The sequence below is a fragment of the Phocoena phocoena genome, chromosome 10 (assembly GCF_963924675.1).
Source record: "Phocoena phocoena chromosome 10, mPhoPho1.1, whole genome shotgun sequence".
Lineage (NCBI taxonomy): Eukaryota > Metazoa > Chordata > Mammalia > Artiodactyla > Phocoenidae > Phocoena > Phocoena phocoena.
In genome coordinates this window covers 61,872,100-61,890,118 of record NC_089228.1, presented here as the reverse complement: position 1 = coordinate 61,890,118, position 18,019 = coordinate 61,872,100, and the positions used below count along the sequence as shown (strand labels likewise).

Genomic DNA, 18,019 nt, shown 5'->3' with positions numbered 1-18,019 from the left:
GTACAAAATGAACCACAGAGGGAAGGACCAATAATACTTGGCTAACACAATCAGCCCTTAGGGAAAAAAATCCAGCCTTATCACATTATATAAACACTGCTTCCCCCACTTTTATGAATCCTTGCAATTTATTAGCACAGGGAAATACCAGCTAAAGCGAAATATTTCATCTGTTCCAATTTTATTTACAAACACTAGATGACAGTTGAGGATAGAAGGGGAAAAGGATAATGTTTTCCTGTAAATTAACCAAACTAGAGGGCAGGGAGGTCCTGCCTACCCAACGGTTCTACAGAAAATCTTATGAAAATATCATAGAAACAGAGATGGATGTTAGATTCACAAAAGCCACAAGTTAAAAAGCCTAAACGATTAGAGAAAAGGGCTATGGCAGGTCCTAATGCCAGAGGGAAATTATACAATAACAATCCTGAACTCGACACTCACAGCAGTAGTCAGTGTAAGCAGCTTTGGGCAGGAAAAAACTCTTTGCAGGAAAGAGCTTTCTGCAGGGGGCACCCCTTTGTCTGACACTAAACTTACACCAGGCACCCCTGTGCTCTACTCATCTCTGGCCCTAGCACACCTTTCAAAACTTTTGATCACATAATACTTTGCCTAACTTGTTGGTTCTTTCCGTAGATCAAAGAAGTAGAAATGAAGAATAAGTAATTACCAGATGACCAGAACTTTTCCCTAGCTTCCCAATCAGTAATCTTGCAAACTGTGTGAACGAGATAGGATCTAAAGAAAGATCACGAGGAGTTGACAAGTATGCACTCAAGCTGGCATACAGTGGGGGATGGCAACCACTCTGACCCCCTAGCCCAATGATTAACTGAGATTACTTCCTGTTTCCCTTTAAAAGCTTTCATGGCTGAGCAGAATCTTTGGAGGTGGTGTTTGGGAGGACACTGAGTCCATCATCTCCCCAGATTGCTGGCATTCTGATTAAAGACAACTTTCCTCTCTACCAACATTTTATGAGTATTGATTTTGTAAGTGGTGAACAGCAGGACCAATTTGATAACATCAGGTGGAATCACCCGTGTCAGTGGTTCTCAAGGATGGTCCCCAACCCAGCCAGATCAGCTTCGCCTCACTTGGGAACTTCAAAATGCAAACTTTCAGGCCTTGCTGCAGACCTACTGAGTCAGAAACTCTGCATGGCAGGGCCCAGAAATTCATGTGAACAGCTAATTCTGATGATTTGAGAACGATGGCAGAGTTGTAAGTCATTAGGTCGCTTAACTTCTCTCACCTCCAGGTACTGTCATATGTGACCGTCATACTTAAGCAAATCTGTAGTTTAGATCATTGTTCAGCAGGTGTCTCTATGTAGGAACTGTTTTCCTGGCTTGCACACTCTTTAAAGGCAAGAAACACATCCTATATGAGGTTTTTTTGTTTGTTTTTTGTTTAATCACCCAGAATACTTAGAATAGTGCTGAACACAATATACGAATATATGTAAGACTATATGTTCCCTGCTTTACAACCATTGGAGCACATCAAGGAAGGAGGAATGGATGATTTATTCTTAAATACTCGATTTTGAGAAGATAAAGGAAATGGGAAAAACATTTGCAGGTAGGGCTATCGCATATGCTCTTGGATGATTATGCGGTGTAATTACGACAAGATGATGGCCAGTAATCTTTACGTAGGAATGTTCTCTTCATTCTTTTTTTTTTCTTTCTTCATTCTTTTAATAATGTTTCATTGGGATATGAAAGGATGATTTCTGCTTAGTCATTTTCCATACAATTATCCAGTGTGATACACAACTAGTATATGAAATTCAATACTGTCACCAGAACTTAATCAGATCACTTGATTGCTTTTATGACCTGGAGATCCTGGTATAAACCAATATGTTTGGCTGGTGCAGAAAAAGGCATATAGCATGTCCTTACCTCTAATTTATCATTTTGCTATTCTATTATTAATTCCTTCTTGATATAAGATAATTGAGAAAGTGTCATGCTAACATTATTCCTCAATCCAGTCTCTGCAGCTAATGTCAAAGATGATCTATTCCACAAGAAACCAGTTATTTTTAAAAAGGAAATTTAACCCAAAACAGATGTGAAACTTGCATTGCTTGTGTATTTCCTTTCATGTGGTGGTCTTTGGTACTCACCCAGAAAAAAAATAAAAGAATGGGGACTAATTTAGTTTGTGGCCATTGCAATCCTCAAAATCTGGTGGAAGATGTGTGACCATTAAAATAAGAGCCTTTGTGAAAGTGCCTTGCACAGCTCTAGAAACAGAAGGAGAGATCCAGAAAAGTTAGCTAGTCTGCTGCCACCAAAGAATGGGAGTTTTAACGGTTCTTTACTCGTACGATTTGTTTCAGGATACACTATTTTCAAATAATGTTATTTTTTAATTTGTACCACTATGGTTTGGCATTATAATTTAGGCAGAGTGAATTATTTTTTAACTGCTTGAAACACATATTGATTATTTCATAATTTCTGGGGCCAGAAGTCTGGACATGGCTTTATTGAGTTCTCTGTGTAGGGTCTTTTTTTTTTTTTGCTGTACGTGGGCCTCTCACTGTTGTGGCCTCTCCCATTGCGGAGCACAGGCTCTGGACGTGCAGGCTCAGCGGCCATGGCTCACGAGCCCAGCCGCTCTGCGGCATGTAGGATCTTTCCGGACCGGGGCACGAACCCGTGTCCCCTGCATTGGCGGGCAGACTCTCAACCACTGCACCACCAGGGAAGCCCCTGTGTAGGGTCTTATAAGGTGCTAATTGGGAGGTCTGCTGGGCTGTGTTCTGATCTAGAGGCTTGATTGCAGAAGTATCTTCGTCCACATTCACTCACTTTGTTGGCAGAATTTGTTTCATTGCCACCAATGGCTACTTACTTCATCAAACCAGCAAGGAAATTCCCCAGAGCAAGCAGGCTCTAAGTGGAGCTTTTCATAATGTAGCATCATTACAGGAGTGACGTCTGTTGATTAGAAGCAAGTCATAGGTCCTGGGCACACTCAAAGGTAGGGGTTTATGAAAAGGCTGGAGCACCAGGAGGTGGTGGCCACTTTCAATTCTGCCTGGCACAATTATTGTCACATATCCCTGTAAGGGTTGTACTATTTTGCTTTGCTTCCAGCAATGTATGAAAATGCCTGTTTACTCACAGCCTTGCCAAGCAGACTGTACTATCAAGCTTTTGAACTTTTGCCAACCTAATGGGTGGGTTATTGTATCTTAGCATGGTTTCAATTTGTCTTATTATGAGTGAAGTTGAACATCTTCATACATTCAAGAGCCATTTTACATCTTTTTGGTTTTGAGAATTATATATTCATGTCTTTTTCCCTCTCATCTATGTATTTATTTTTATTGAAATATAGTTGATTTACAATATTATATTAGTTTCAAGTGTACAGCATAGTGATTCAATATTTTTACAGTTTATACTCTCTTTAAAGTTATTACAAAATAACAGCTATATTTCCAGTGCTGTACAATATATCCTTGTTGCTTGTCTACTTTACACAGAGTATTTTGCATCTATTAATCCCTTACCCATATCTTGCCCCTCCTCTCTTCCTTCTTTCCACTGGTAACCACTAGTTTGTTCTCTATGTCTGTGAGTCTGTTTCTGTTTTGTTATATAAATTCTTTTATTTTATTTTTTTTAGATTCCACATAAAAGTGATAACATATACTGTTTGTCTTCCTCTGCCTTATTTCCCTAAGCATAATACACTCTAGGTCCATCTACATTGTTGCAAATGGCAGAATTTCATTCTTTTTTATGACTAATATTCCATTGTGTATATACACCACATCTTCTTTATCCATTCATCTGTTGATGGACACTTGGGTTGCTTCTATATCTTAGCTATTGTAAATAGTGCTGCTATGAACACCAGGGTGCATATATCTTTTTGAATTAGTGTTTTAACTTATTCAGATATATACCCAGGAGTGGAACTGCTGGGTCACATGGTAATTTTATTTTTAGTTTTTTGAGAAGCCTCCACACTGTTTTCCAAAGTAGCTGCATCAGTTTACATTCCCACCAACAGTGTACAAGTGTTCCTTTTTCTCCACATATTCTCCAACATTTGTTATTTATGTTCTTTTTGATGATAGCCGTTCTGACAGATATGAGGTGATATCTCATTGTGATTTTGATCTGCATTAGTCTAACAGTGATGTTGAGCATTTTTCATGTGCCTGTTGTCCATCTGTATGTCTTCTTTGGAAAAATGTCTATTCAGATCTTCTGTCCATTTTTTAATTGGGTATTTTTTTATATTGAGTTGTATGAGCTGTTTATATATTTGAGATATTTATCCCTTGTACATCATATCATTTGTAAATATTTTCTCTCACTCAATAGGTTGCCTTTTCACTTTGTTGAGGGTTTCCTGTGCTGTGCAATAGCTTTTAAGTTTAATTAGTTCCCATTTGTTTATTTTTGCTTTTTTTTTTTTTTTTGCCTTAGAAGACAGATCCAAAAAATATTGCTATGATTTATGTCAAAGAGAGTTCTGCCTACACTCTCTTCTAGAAGTTTTGTGGTTTCAGGTCTTACATTTAGGTCTTTAATTCATTCTGAGTTAATTTTGTATATGGTGTTAGAGAGTGGTCTAATTATATTCTTTTACATGTAGCTGTCTAGTTTTCCCAGCACCATTTATTGAAGAGACTCTCTTTTCTCCATTGTAAATTCTTGAGTCCTTTGACTATAGGAGTGTGGGTTTATTTATGGGCTCTCAGTTCTGTTCCACTTATCGGTATGTCTGTTTTTGTGGCAGTGCCATGCAGTTTTGATTACTGTAACTTTGTAGTGTAGTCTGAAGTCAGGGAGTGTGATACCTCCAGCTTTGTTCTTTTTTCTCAAGGTAATATTGGCAATTCAAGGAACTTTGTGGTTCCATATAAATTTTAGGATTATTTGTGCTACTTCTGTGGAAAATCTCATGGGTATTTTGATAGCGATTGCATTATACTTGCAGATTGCTTTGGGCAGTATAGATATTTTAACAATATTCACACTTCCAATCCAAGAACATGGAATATCTTTCCATTTCTTTGTGTCATCTTCAATTTCTTTCATCAGTGTTTTATAGCTTTTGGAGTATAGTTCTTTCACCTCCTTGGATAAGTTTAGTCCTAGGCATTTTATTCTGTTTGGTATAACTTTAAATGGGATTTTTGTTTGGTTCCTCTTTCTGCTAGTTCATTATTAGTACACAGAAAAGCAACAGACTTTTTATGCATCAATCCTGAATCCTGCAACTGTACTGAATTTATTTATTAGTTCTAATAGCTTTTTGGTGGAGACTTGTGGGTTTTCTCTATATAGTATCATGTCATCTGGAAATAGTGAGTTTTACTTCTTCCCTTCCAATTTGGATGCCTTTTATTTCTTTTCTTTTCTTTTTTTTTCTGATTGCTATGGCTAGGACTTCCAATACTATGTTGAATAGAAGTGGTGTGAGTGGGTATCCTTGTCTTGTTCCTGATTTTAGCAGGAAGGCTTTCAGCTTTTCACTGTTAGTATTGTTTTGGCTGTGGGTTTGTCATAAATGTCCTTTATTATGTTGAGATATATTCCCTATATATTTACGTTGATGAGAGGGTTTTTTATTATGAATGGATGTTGAATTTTGTCAAATGCTTTTTCTGCATCTATTGAGATGATCATATGATTTTTGTCTTTCCTTTTGTTAAGGTGGTGTATTATATTGAATGATATGTATATGTTGAAGCTTCCTGTGACCCTGGAATACATCCAACTTGATCACAGTGTATGATCATTTTTATGTATTGTTGAATACAGTTTACTAATATTTTGTTGAGGATATATGCATCTACATTCATCAAAGATATTAGCCTGTAAATTTTTTTTTTTTTTTGCAGTGACTTTGTCTGATTTTAGCATCAGGGTAATGGTGGCCTCATAGAATGAATTTGGGAGTGTTACCTCCTCTTCAAATTTCTGGAATAGTTTGAGAAGGATAGGTATAAATTCTTCTGTATATGTTTGCCAAAATTCCCTAGGGAAGTCATCCAGTCCTAGGCTTTTGTCTACTGGAAGTTTCTTTTTTTTTTATTACAGATTCAATTACACTTCTAGTGATCAGTCTGTTCAAATCATCTGCTTCTTCTGACTCAGTCTTGAGAGACTGTACGTTTTAGAAATTTATCCATTTCTTCTACGTTGTCCAATTTATTGGTGTATAATTGTTCATAGTATTGTCTTATGAGTTTTCTCTCTCTGTGAGTTGTTATTTCTCCTTTCCTTTCTTATTTTATTTGGATCCTCTCCTTGTTGGTGAGCCTGGCTAAAGATTTATCAGTTTTCTTTATCTTGTTTCCATTGATGTTTTCTGGGATTTTCTCTTTCTTTCTTCTTTTTTTTTCTCTATTTTATTTGTTTCCTCTTGATCTTTTTTATTTCCTTCTTTTTGCTGACTTTGGGCTTTATTTGTCCTTCTTTTTCTTATCCTTCTAGGTGGTAGATTAGGTTGCTTATTTGAGATTTTTCTTGCTTATTGAGGAAGGCCTATATAGCTATGAATTTCCCTCTCAGCTGCTTTTGTTGCATCCCATATCTTTTGGAAAGTTTTGTTTCCATTTTCATTTGTCTCAAGGTAAATATTTTCTGATTTTCTCTTTGATTTATTCATTGATCCGTTGGTTTTTTAGTAGAAAGTTTAGTCTCTCTGTGTTTGTGTTTTTCTCATTTTCTTTCTGTAATTGATTTTTTGTTTCATACTATTGTGGACAGAAAAATTGCTTGATGCAATTTCTATCCTCTTAAATTTGTTGATATTTGCTTTGTGGCCTAGCATGTGATCTACCTTAGAGAACATTCCATGTGCACTTGAAAACACTGTGTATTCAGATGTTTTTAGATGGAATGTCCCATAGATATCTATTACGTATAAGTGGTTTATGGTGTCTTTTAAGACCAGTGTTGTTTTATTGATTTTCTGTCTGAATGATCTTACATTGATGCAATTGGTGAGTTAAAGTCCCCTAATATTGTTGTATTATTGTCACTTTCTCCCTTTATCTCTCTTAATATTTCCATCTAAGAAGGATATAAAGATTCAGAAAGTGATAGTGGTAGAAGACATTCAAAGAAGTCTTGACATGTCTATAATTGGAGTCTTTAGATGTAAACAAAAACAATGTAATAGAATGTCTATTTAAAACTATAATCCAAGAGAATAGTCCAGAATTAATAGTCCTGAATCTACTTATCCAAATCTACAGGATTTGGGATAAGTGAAATTCTTAATTCTGAGACACAACTTATACTATTAAACTTTAAACATAAAGTATTTTTTTAACACTGTGGGCTTTCATACAAAAAGACATAGCCACTTACAAGGGAAAGACAATTACGTTGGTCTCAGAAACATACAGGACAGCAGTGAAGCAACATTTCAAAGAAATTCAGAGAAAAGCAGTAAAAAGCAGCAGATAAGGGTTTAAAGGGATAATGGCAATGGCAAAATAGTGACAGTCAGGCTGCTTTTAAAGTAACAAGAATATAGAAAAACATGTTAAAATATAAGAAATCAGAGAATACTGTATTCACAAGCCCTTCCTAAGGAATATACCAGAGGAGAAGTTTCATCCAGCCCAAATGATGACTATGGGATATTGGTGAAGGGGCTGGTGATGAACACTGAATATATTAATTGCAAATTTGAAACAAAGGTGAGGAAAGAGTGGAAAAATAGTTTATAAATATTATATGATCTGACAAAGTAAAAGTATGATTAAACAATTAAGAAGAAAATAGAATAAATTGATTAATTGTCACATAGATGATAGGGTATCATTTAAAGGTAACAAAACAAATTATATATGCCTAAGTAAGGCAAAGGGGCATAAAGGAACTCTAAAATGTGTTCTTTATAGACTACTAAAGGTATTAGTATAAAGACCATTAGTAGTTAACACTGCTGTATAGTATACTTGAAAGTTGTTGAGAGTAGATCAAGAGTTCTCATCACAAGAAAAAAAATTTTTTCTATATTTTTGTATCTATATGAGTTGATGCATGTTCACCGAACATTGTGGTAAACATCTAACAATATGAAACTTAGTGCTGTGTCAATTATCTCAATAAAACTGCAAGAAAAAAAAGACCACTGAGAAAAATATACAAATTTTCCTAAATCCCAAAGAAAATAAAAGGAAAAAATAACAGATCACATTAAGAAGTATAGTAAATACAGCATAATGCACATAGTAAGTATAATGAAATTATAACATAATCATTATGCAGACCTAAGACCAATCCTATCAGTCAATAATAAAAATATTTCAGATTGCTTTAGAATGGAAAGACCAATTCTATGCTTGATAGAAGAGAAAAAACTACAACAAAGTGATTCAAAAAGCTTAAAGCTACACAACAGCAGGATGGGCATTGTTTCTGCAAACAATACAAATAATCAGAAAGGAGGAATGTAACCCTGGTAAAGACAAGGCAGAATTCAAGCTAAAAATTATTAAAGGAGACAAAAATGACATTTTATAATGCTAAAGCCACAATTCAAAATGAAGTTATAACAGTTGCAAATAACTATGCAACAAACAACATAAAATCCGTCATGAAACGGAAGATGGAAGGAGAAGTAGATAGAAATGCACTAAGAGGGACACTAACAAATCACACTCTGTCTAAAGTATGTCAAACAAACCAGAAATTAAGTATACAGATGATCTCAAAAAGATAGTTAGTGAAATAGGTCTAATGAATGGATACTGAGTTTCACATCTCAAAATAGAGATTCACCTTCTCATATGCACAGGGAACACTCCTGAAAACTGATAGTTTTAAGTTATAGTTCAAAGACTAAAATTATAGCTATAATAATTAGTTATAGTAGTTATAATAGTTATAATAGTTCAAAGACTAAAATTCAATAAATCCCATGAAGAAGAAATTATACAAATAATATTCTCTGAGGCAGTGTAAGAAGACCAGAAATTGATAACAGAATCAAAATTAAATGCCTCTCAACCTAAAAAAAACTTTTTTTTAACTTTTAAATAACTCTTGGAAAAACAAAGATAAAACCAAACTTGCAAAAATTCTAAAAAATAATATTAATGGAAACATTACACATTAAAATCAAGGGGGTATAACTGGAGTAATGATCAGAAAAAAATTTATAATTTAAATACTAAGAGCAAAAAATAGTGAAAGAATGATAATAAATAAATTTAATTCCCAATTATGAAATATAGAAAAAATATAAGAAAAAAGATAGAAAGAATATAGATTAACAAGTTTAAAAAACTGGAAATATCAATGAAGTTAATAATTAAATTACAATGTTTGATCTTTAAATAAAAACCAACATAGTAGAGAAACCAAAAGCTTAAATAATCACACAAAAAAGAGTAGAAAGGGAAAGTATAAATATTCAAAGAAACAACAGAATAATCATTGAAACAGAAAACTTTTTAAAAAATCATGAGAGGAATTTGCATAATTTGAGAAATCACTTGAAAAATCTGGATGGAATGGCTAATTTTCTAAGAATATGAAGTTTATTATCATTGCTTAAGCCAAGAAATTTTCATGTAAGGAATAAGAGGAAGTTATCAAGGAAAAAACTCAACAAAAATGCACCAGGCCCAGATGAAGGAAAAACCCTGTAGTGTTTGATTTCAACTGTAACTACCAATAATAAGTCATTATTACAAAATATATAATATCAGGAATGAAAGATAGGACATTACAAATCCTACATCAAAAGGACAAGAATAATGCAACGTTATAAACAAAATATGGCAACAAATTTGAAAATTGAATGAAATGGACTATATCCTTGAAAGGTACAAATTACCAAAACTTAATTGAGAAGAAAGAGAAACTCTAAATAGACCAATATTTAGCAATGGAATTGAATTAGTAATTAAAATCTTCCTCACACCCACAAAGCCCAGGTCCAAATGGCTTCACTAATGAATTGTACCGTATAAGGAAGAAATGATACCAATTCTATAAAAATTCTTTCAGAAAATAGAAGACAGTATTATTTTGATATCAAAGCCGTACAAAAATATCACAAGAAAACTACTGACCATATATCTCATGAACATAGAAACAAAAGTCTTTTAAAAAAATATTTCTAAATTGAATCCAACAATATGTAAGATTAATAATATAAGATGAACAATTGGGGTTTATCCCAATAATGCAAGTTTGACATAACATACAAAAATCAATGTTATACATCATATTAAGGAAATAAGGGAGGAAAACAATATAATCAACTCAATAAATGTAAACAAGGTTTTTGATGAATTTCAACACCTAGTCATAATTAAAAAGAAAAAAACGCTCAAGAGAGTAGTAATAAAAAGGAATTTCCTCAACTTGATGTAGGGTTTCTATGTAAAACCAGCAAGTAACACTGCTGAAAGACTGAATGTTCTCCACCTTGTCAGAAACCAAGGGAAGAAAGTACATTCTCACCACTTCTACTCAATATTGTATTGGAGGGCTGGGTCCGTGTAATAAAACTATTAAAATAAAGTCATATCAATATAAATTGGTATAGTAGAAGAAAACTGTCTTGACTTGCAAACAGTATGATCATCTATGCAGAAAAGCCTAAGGAATTTATAAAGAAAGTTGCAGGAACTGATAAACAGATTTAGCAACATTGCAGGATATATGATCAATATGCCAAAACAAATTGTATTTTCATATGCTAGCAACAAACAAAAATAAATTAAAAATAAGCTATTCGTAAGAGTATAAAAAATAAAATACTCGGGTATTAATTTAACAAAAGACATACAAGACATGTACACCGAAAACCACATAACATTGCTGAGGTAAAAGAAAACCAACATAAGTGGAATGATATGCTGTGTTGATACTTCCCCATCTTGAATAGGGGCTGGATTTGTGGACTCGATTCCAAATGGAATGTGGAAAGGAAAAAGCAGTAACTTCACAGTGGAGAAATGTGACAAATATATTTGGCCCTTGAACAACACAGGTTTGAACTACAGGGGTCCACTTATATGCGTTTTTTTTCCAACCATAAATAGTATAGTACCGCGTGATCCCTGGTTGGTTGAATCCACGGATTCGGATCCATGGATACAGAGGAACCACATATACAGAGGGCCAACTTTAAATTATACTAGGATTTTCAACTGTGGGGAGGGTCAGTGGCCCTGACCCCCACGTTGTTCATGGGTAAACTGAACATGGATAATACCATAGCCAAGGGACCAAGGTTAACATACCAATGATCAGATATGTGGATAGTATTTACTCTCTAATATGATGAGAAGGGCACTGACCTTTGTGTTATCCTTCTCTGCCACTCCCAAAATAATGCCAGTCTAATCAGACAAACCCAAATTGAGTGACATTCTACAGAAAACCTAACACCCTGCAAAACTATCAAAGTCATAAAAAGTAAGAAAAGACTGATCATCACAGATTAGAGGAGACTAAGGAGGCACGACAAAAAAAAAAATGCGATGTGGTATATCCTGGATTGGATCCTGGAACTGCAAAAGGGCATTAGAGGCAAAACTGATGAAATCCAAATAAAGTATGGAGTTCCATTTACAGAAATTTGACAATATTGATTTCTTACTTTTGACAAATGCATCATAGTAATATAAGATGTTAACATCAGGAGAAACTGGGTAAGGTGTATAAGGAAACGTCTCTGTACTATTTATCTACAACTTTTCAGTAAATCTAAAAGTATTCCACACTAAAAAGTTTCTTTAACAAGTTTCAGAAGGCGTTTTTGGTAAGAAACTTTCAAGCTGATACTAATGCTTATATGAAATTTATATCGACCTAGACTATTACAATTTTAAAAAGTAAAACAAATTTAGATGCTTATACTAACTGATTCCCAGACTTAATTTAAAGTTATGATAATCAAGACAGTGTGTTGTTGACAAAACGATAGAGGTATAGATGAGTAGAACAAAACCAAGAGTCCAAAAATAGGTTCACACGTATATTGATTAATTGATACTTGGCAAAAAGGCTCACGTAATTCAATGGGAAATGATAGTCTCTTCAATAATTTGTGCTGGAAAAACCAGGTCTCCAAAAGGGGAAAAAAAAGAACCTTAACTTTTACCTCACACCATACATAGAAATTAAAATCATCAAAATGGATCATAGAGCTAAATTTGTAAGCTAAGATGATGTTCTATATGTGTGTTTAGAAAATTTGAAAATATTTTCTTTTAGAAGAAAAGATACAAGAAAATCTCTGCCCCTAAGTTAGGTAAAGATTAAATAGAACACAAAAGGCATGAACCAAAAAATATTTTAAGAAGTTAGACTTCATCCAGAGTAAAAACTTCTTCCCATCAAAAGACACCATTAAGAAAGAAAGGCAATCCAAAGGTCAGGAGATAATATTCACAAATACATATCTGATAAAGGACCAATATCCAGAATATACAAAGAACTCTTACAATTCGTCAATAAGAAGACAGACCACCCAAAGTTTTTTAAAATGGTCAAGTGTTTTGAATAGATAATTCACAAAAGAAGATATACAAATGGCCAACAAGCCCATAAAAAGATGTCAACACTGTCAGTCTTCAGAAAAATGCAAACTGAAACCACATGAGATGCCATTATGTACCAACTAAAATAGCTAAAATACAAAATATTAAGTGTTGGAAGGCTGTGGTAAAACTGGAATTCTCTTGAATTGCTGATGGCAATAGAGAAGAATGAAACCACTTTGGAAAATAGGAAATTTCTTAGGAAGTTAAATATGCATACACTAACCATACAATCCAGCAATTCTACTAGGTATCAACCCAAGAGAAATGAAAACTTGTTCAACTCAGATGTGCGTAAGAATATTCATATCAACATTATTCATAAATGCCAAATATAGGAATTCAAATGTTCATCAGCTGATAGATGAAGAAACCAACTGTCATATATCCATACAACTAAATACAGTATGATTATATTTAATTGACATTGTGAGAATGGTAAAACTATAGTGACAGAAAGCAGAGTCCCCAAAATTGCATGAGACAATTCCTTTGAATGAATGAATCAATTAATCAATCCCCATCCCTCCCTGTCCCTCACCCTTTCCCTCACCAACACCCCCTTACCCCTCTATATATAAAAAATATATATATATACACACATGAAAATATAAATATTTATTTTGATATATATGGTATATAAATATACATTTATATATTGACAAATACATTACAAATAATGTAAATACACACACACATCCTATTAGTTTTGTTTCTCTGGAGCAACCCTGACGAATACACAACCAAATGCAGTGCACAAATCTTGATTGTATCAGGTGAAAAAATAGCTATTTAGAACAATTTTTAAACAATTAGAAAAACTTGAATATGGGCTTATATTAGAAAATAGTGTTGTATTGATATTAAATCTCTTGGGCATCATGATGGAATTAAAGTATTCTTAGGAGATATAAGCTAAAGTGTTTAGGAGAGAAATGCACGGTGTCTCATTTACTTTCCAGTGGCTCAACAAAAAAAATTATAGAAATAAATGTTCATATATTTATGAGGTTCAATTTTCTGTAGGACTGAAAAATTCCAAAACAAAAATCTGGGTGGGAGGAAGAAAATAGATTTTAATACGGTCAGAGAAAATTAGGTATGATTCATTATCCAAAGATTCCAAAAAGGAAATATAAACTGTGGACTATCCAGATAAGAATATTATTCAGTACTAAGAAGAAATGAGCTATCAAGTCATGAAAAGACATGGAGAAGGCATCCCTGGTGGCACAGTGGTTAAGAATCCGCCTGCCAACACAGGGGACACGGGTTCAAGCCCTGATCCGGGAAGATCCCACATGCAGCAGAGCAACTAAGCCCGTGTGCCACAACTGCTGAGCCTGCGCTCTAGAGCCCACGAGCCACAACTACTGAGCCCACGTGCCACAACTACTGAAGCCTGCACACCTAGAGCCCATGCTCCACGACAAGAGAAGCTACCGCATTGAGAAGCCAGTGCACCGCAACGAAGAGTAGCCCCCACTCGACGCAACTAGAGGGAGCCCACACACAGCAACAAAGACCCAACGCAGCCAAAAATAAATAAATAAATAAATTTATTTTTTTTAATATAATAATAATAAGAGGGAGGAAGGAAATTTTTGGAGGTGACAGATACGTTTATGGCATTGATTGCAGTAATGGCTCACTGCATATACTTACATACAAACTAACCAAAATTCCTACATTAAATATGTACAGGTTTTTGTATGTCAATCATACCTCAATAAAGTGTTTTTTTAAAAAAAGCTCAAAAAGGCACCTTAAGTCTATGTTCAAATCAAAAAATAGGCAGTAAACGAATTCCTTATTGAACACTTATTCCTTTATCTTACTCTGTCTCTACCATACCATTCTAAGTAGGTAACATTTACTCCATTTTTGAAATGGAGAAAACTGAAGGTCAAAGAATTTGACATACGACATACAGCTAGTTAGAAAAAGTCATTGAGAGGTGGAACTCCAACTCGCTTCTATTCTCTAAACTCTACCACCCCAAAAAATGTATAATCTCATTTCTTGGGGCACAGGGCCTTTTGACAACAGAAGACAAAGAAAAATTAAATTAGATGAATCCCTAATCTGCAGGTAAGGAGAAGAATCTGTGTTCTCTAACATAGAGAAACTATATTATAAGCTCCATGAGAGTTTGCTTTCTTCTATATGTCCAGCACCTAATAAATATCAATAAATATCTGTTTAATCAACAAACAAATGGGAAATAAAATACAAAACCAGTGAAACATAATTAACAACAACACATGACTAAGCTCTTGAAAATGGGCCCCCATATTTTACATTCAGGAAGTACTATCTATAATCTTTAAGGAATCATTGATATTTGGAGAACTTTCATAACCTTTAAGTGAAAAAATGGACAATGTTTCCAAAGAAAGGGAAAACATCTATAGACCAAGAAAATTTGGACTGAATTTCTTAGCAAGTTTGGCCTTCAAAGTGCTGACCATTAGGAAAAATGATGACATCTCTAAATCCAATGCTTGATCAAGTGGTCTCGGTGGTTGATGGATTTACACAAATTCTCTCCTTAGGGATCAAAAAAAACAAAAACAAAACAACGTACAATAGGACAATGATGTGGATTGTTGGCTCATTCTAGATACACTGACTTGAATACATATACCTACCTGATGTCTTTTTATTTAATAAGCCACACTATAGAAAGCCTGTTTCTATTTGATAATTGACCCAAAAAAGTTTCTTTATGTAAGAATAAGATGATGTTAACCCACCATTGTAAGGGCATGTGCCTTTGAGTTTTTTCAGGACTGGTGAGTAATTGGCACTTTTGCTGTTCTTCTTGCTCTAATTCTCCCATATTCACACCACACAAGTTGTCAGGGTTAAAGTTGAAATTGTTAGGGTTAAGGGTTCTGTCCCTACTCTCTGAAAAAGAATGTAATCCCTTGGGAGACACAGCTAAGTACTTCTGCCTCTAATCCACCAAACAAACCCATCTGAATGGCTCATCAAAGAAGCTCAACCTTCTAATATCCTGGGATTTTATTTCCAACACAGAAGAATTCATGATAGACTCAAAATAAATTTAGAATCATTTTAAAATTACACTAAAACAACTTTTAGTTCATTCATTTTATACCAATGTCATACATTAAAAAAGTCTAATATCTGTACATTTTTCTCATATTCACTCACAAGTTACAGAAATCTTTTTTTTTTTTGTAAATACCTTGTAACCAGGGCTACCCATTAATCCATCCTTTCCATGTCTTCCTGGTTCTCCCTGAAAAAATAAATACAAGTATTTTAATATATTTTTTGCACTAATTTTTCTTTTTAAAAGAAGATAGTAGAGGTTACATTTTATTTAAAGTAAAATACTTAAGAACTTTTTCTGTCAAACTCACAGCACGTCCAGGAAGGCCAGGAAAACCAGCATTCCCCTTTTCACCTTTTGCACCCTGTATTAAAAATAAAAATTTTAACCCTGGAGTTAAAATTCCAACTCGAACTTAAATAGGAAAGTAAGCTAACTTCCTTATGGAGTGACAGAATTCATAGAACCACAGCTTGCGTTGACCCTGCAGCTTTCAGCAAAGCATTATTTTACCAGGACACAACATGACATTGAGGATAAGATGGATGCAGAATTACAAGCATCTAAACACAGAAACCACTACTTGGCAAAAGTAAAAAGCAATGAGCATCTTAAATATAAAGAGATTAAACATTTCCTTCAATGTGAAAAAATAGGATTCTCAATGGACACTGTTAAACAGCTATCACTTCCAAGGAATCTCTCTGTAAATATTTTTAAAGTTCAGAAGGCTCAATAACACAAAGTATTCTTATAGAATACTATGCATAACAGTCAACAGTTATTTTTCCATTATTCTGGATAAATCCCCTGAGAAAGGTGAACAAAGCTAATTGCTACAACAGTGGGCTGGGACTGAAATTCAAATTTTCTATTTCCATTGTATTGAAAGTTCAATATGGATACTTTGTTTTGGGATCTATACTTCCCTTTTTGCCATAAAATCCAGGTGATCCTTTATCTCCCTTGGGACCCATTTCACCCTAAAAGATAAAAATATAAATCCTGAATTTTAGAGAAATTAATATTCTAATTTCTCTAAAATTAATATTTTGCTTATATATTAAACAAAAACAATTCCAATTATAAACAACAGAGTTTAATATGCCCACATCAAAATAAAATAGAAATAAATTATTTAAAGTTTGTTTAAAAAAATCCTATTTCCCAGGCTTTATAACCAAAAGCAAGGAAAAATCAGGGCATTTGTTACTATAACAGGGCCTTATAGTAAAAGGTTTATAGTTAAGAGAATTTCTATATAATGAAAACTACTCATCAATTTTTAAATACTATAAGATTTATGGCTGAAAATTTTAAAGGAAATTTACAAAAGCTTTATGTAAACTATGATTATTAATCTTAACCCAGTCATTTACTTTAATATACTTTAATTTATATATCAACACTTATTTATAACCCATTTATAACATAAAGTACTTTCAATTTGAAATAAAATATGGCATTGCTTAATTTTAAGAAGAACAGATTTCTTCAACCTTTGATCCTGGCATTCCATGAAGCCCAGGAAAACCAGGAAGTCCACGGTCACCCTGAAAATAAAACAAATTAATTAAAGAAAACACATTTCAGTCTAAAAAAAATCAACATATATTCTTCCATCTCATTCTTGTCAAAATTCATTGGAAATAAATCTGCAAACTGTTCAGTGCACATCTACATTAAAACCCTATCCCTATGAAAGACCAATCCTCATTTATCAGGGTTTCATTTATAATCAGAGAAGGAAAGTATTTGGGGCCAGGGGAATCTCATCAGCAATGCTGACTCCACCCTTAGAGAGTAGCCACCTATTCTAAAAATATTTAGGCTCTTACAGTGGCAAGGCCTAGGAGTTAACAGAAATGATCAAGTGCCAAGACTCTGTTGGAGAGAGCCATCTTCTGAGGTCCCAGCTCAGTGAGGACAAACCCTGAGCTGAAGGCCTCAAAATACTCTAGGATTCTGTGGAATTTTCTTCCAATTGCTGATTTAGGAAATTGTTCATAGTAGGTATCTATCCAGATGAGTTTATGAAGAGGAAAGGCCATCTCTCCAAAGGAAGAGAGACGGAGAAAATCACAACAGCTTGATATTTAGTGGACATCGTTTTAAGACTTATTTCTGTGGGACATACTGGGTGCTATTGCCTTAGATTCAAAAATCTTGTCAAGACACAGTTAAGAGAAGCCCAATGGCTGGCACAGCAAGATTTGGGTCAGTTCACTTTTATTTAGGCAAATTAAGACATTACCTACAAACAATTCATGATCTTCTTAGCTTGTCTGGTAGGTAGAGAAGAGGATGTGACCAGTTATTTATGATGGATGTAATTCTTAGAAATCTTAATTTAATGAGGGTTATTTATC

The 18,019-nt window shown here is 34.1% G+C and overlaps 1 protein-coding gene across 2 annotated transcripts in view; it reads right to left on the bottom strand.

Annotated features, from left to right (window-relative positions):
* Positions 1–18,019, bottom strand: part of COL21A1 (collagen type XXI alpha 1 chain) — a 126,061-nt gene that overhangs the window by 49,086 nt on the left and 58,956 nt on the right. For both annotated transcript variants that reach the window (XM_065885361.1, XM_065885363.1), the window contains 4 exons: positions 17,150–17,203; positions 16,582–16,633; positions 15,961–16,016; positions 15,783–15,836 (listed from right to left, as the gene is read on the bottom strand). In XM_065885361.1, coding sequence (XP_065741433.1) covers positions 15,783–15,836; positions 15,961–16,016; positions 16,582–16,633; positions 17,150–17,203 — 216 coding nt within the window. The remainder of the gene's footprint in view (positions 1–15,782; positions 15,837–15,960; positions 16,017–16,581; positions 16,634–17,149; positions 17,204–18,019) is intronic.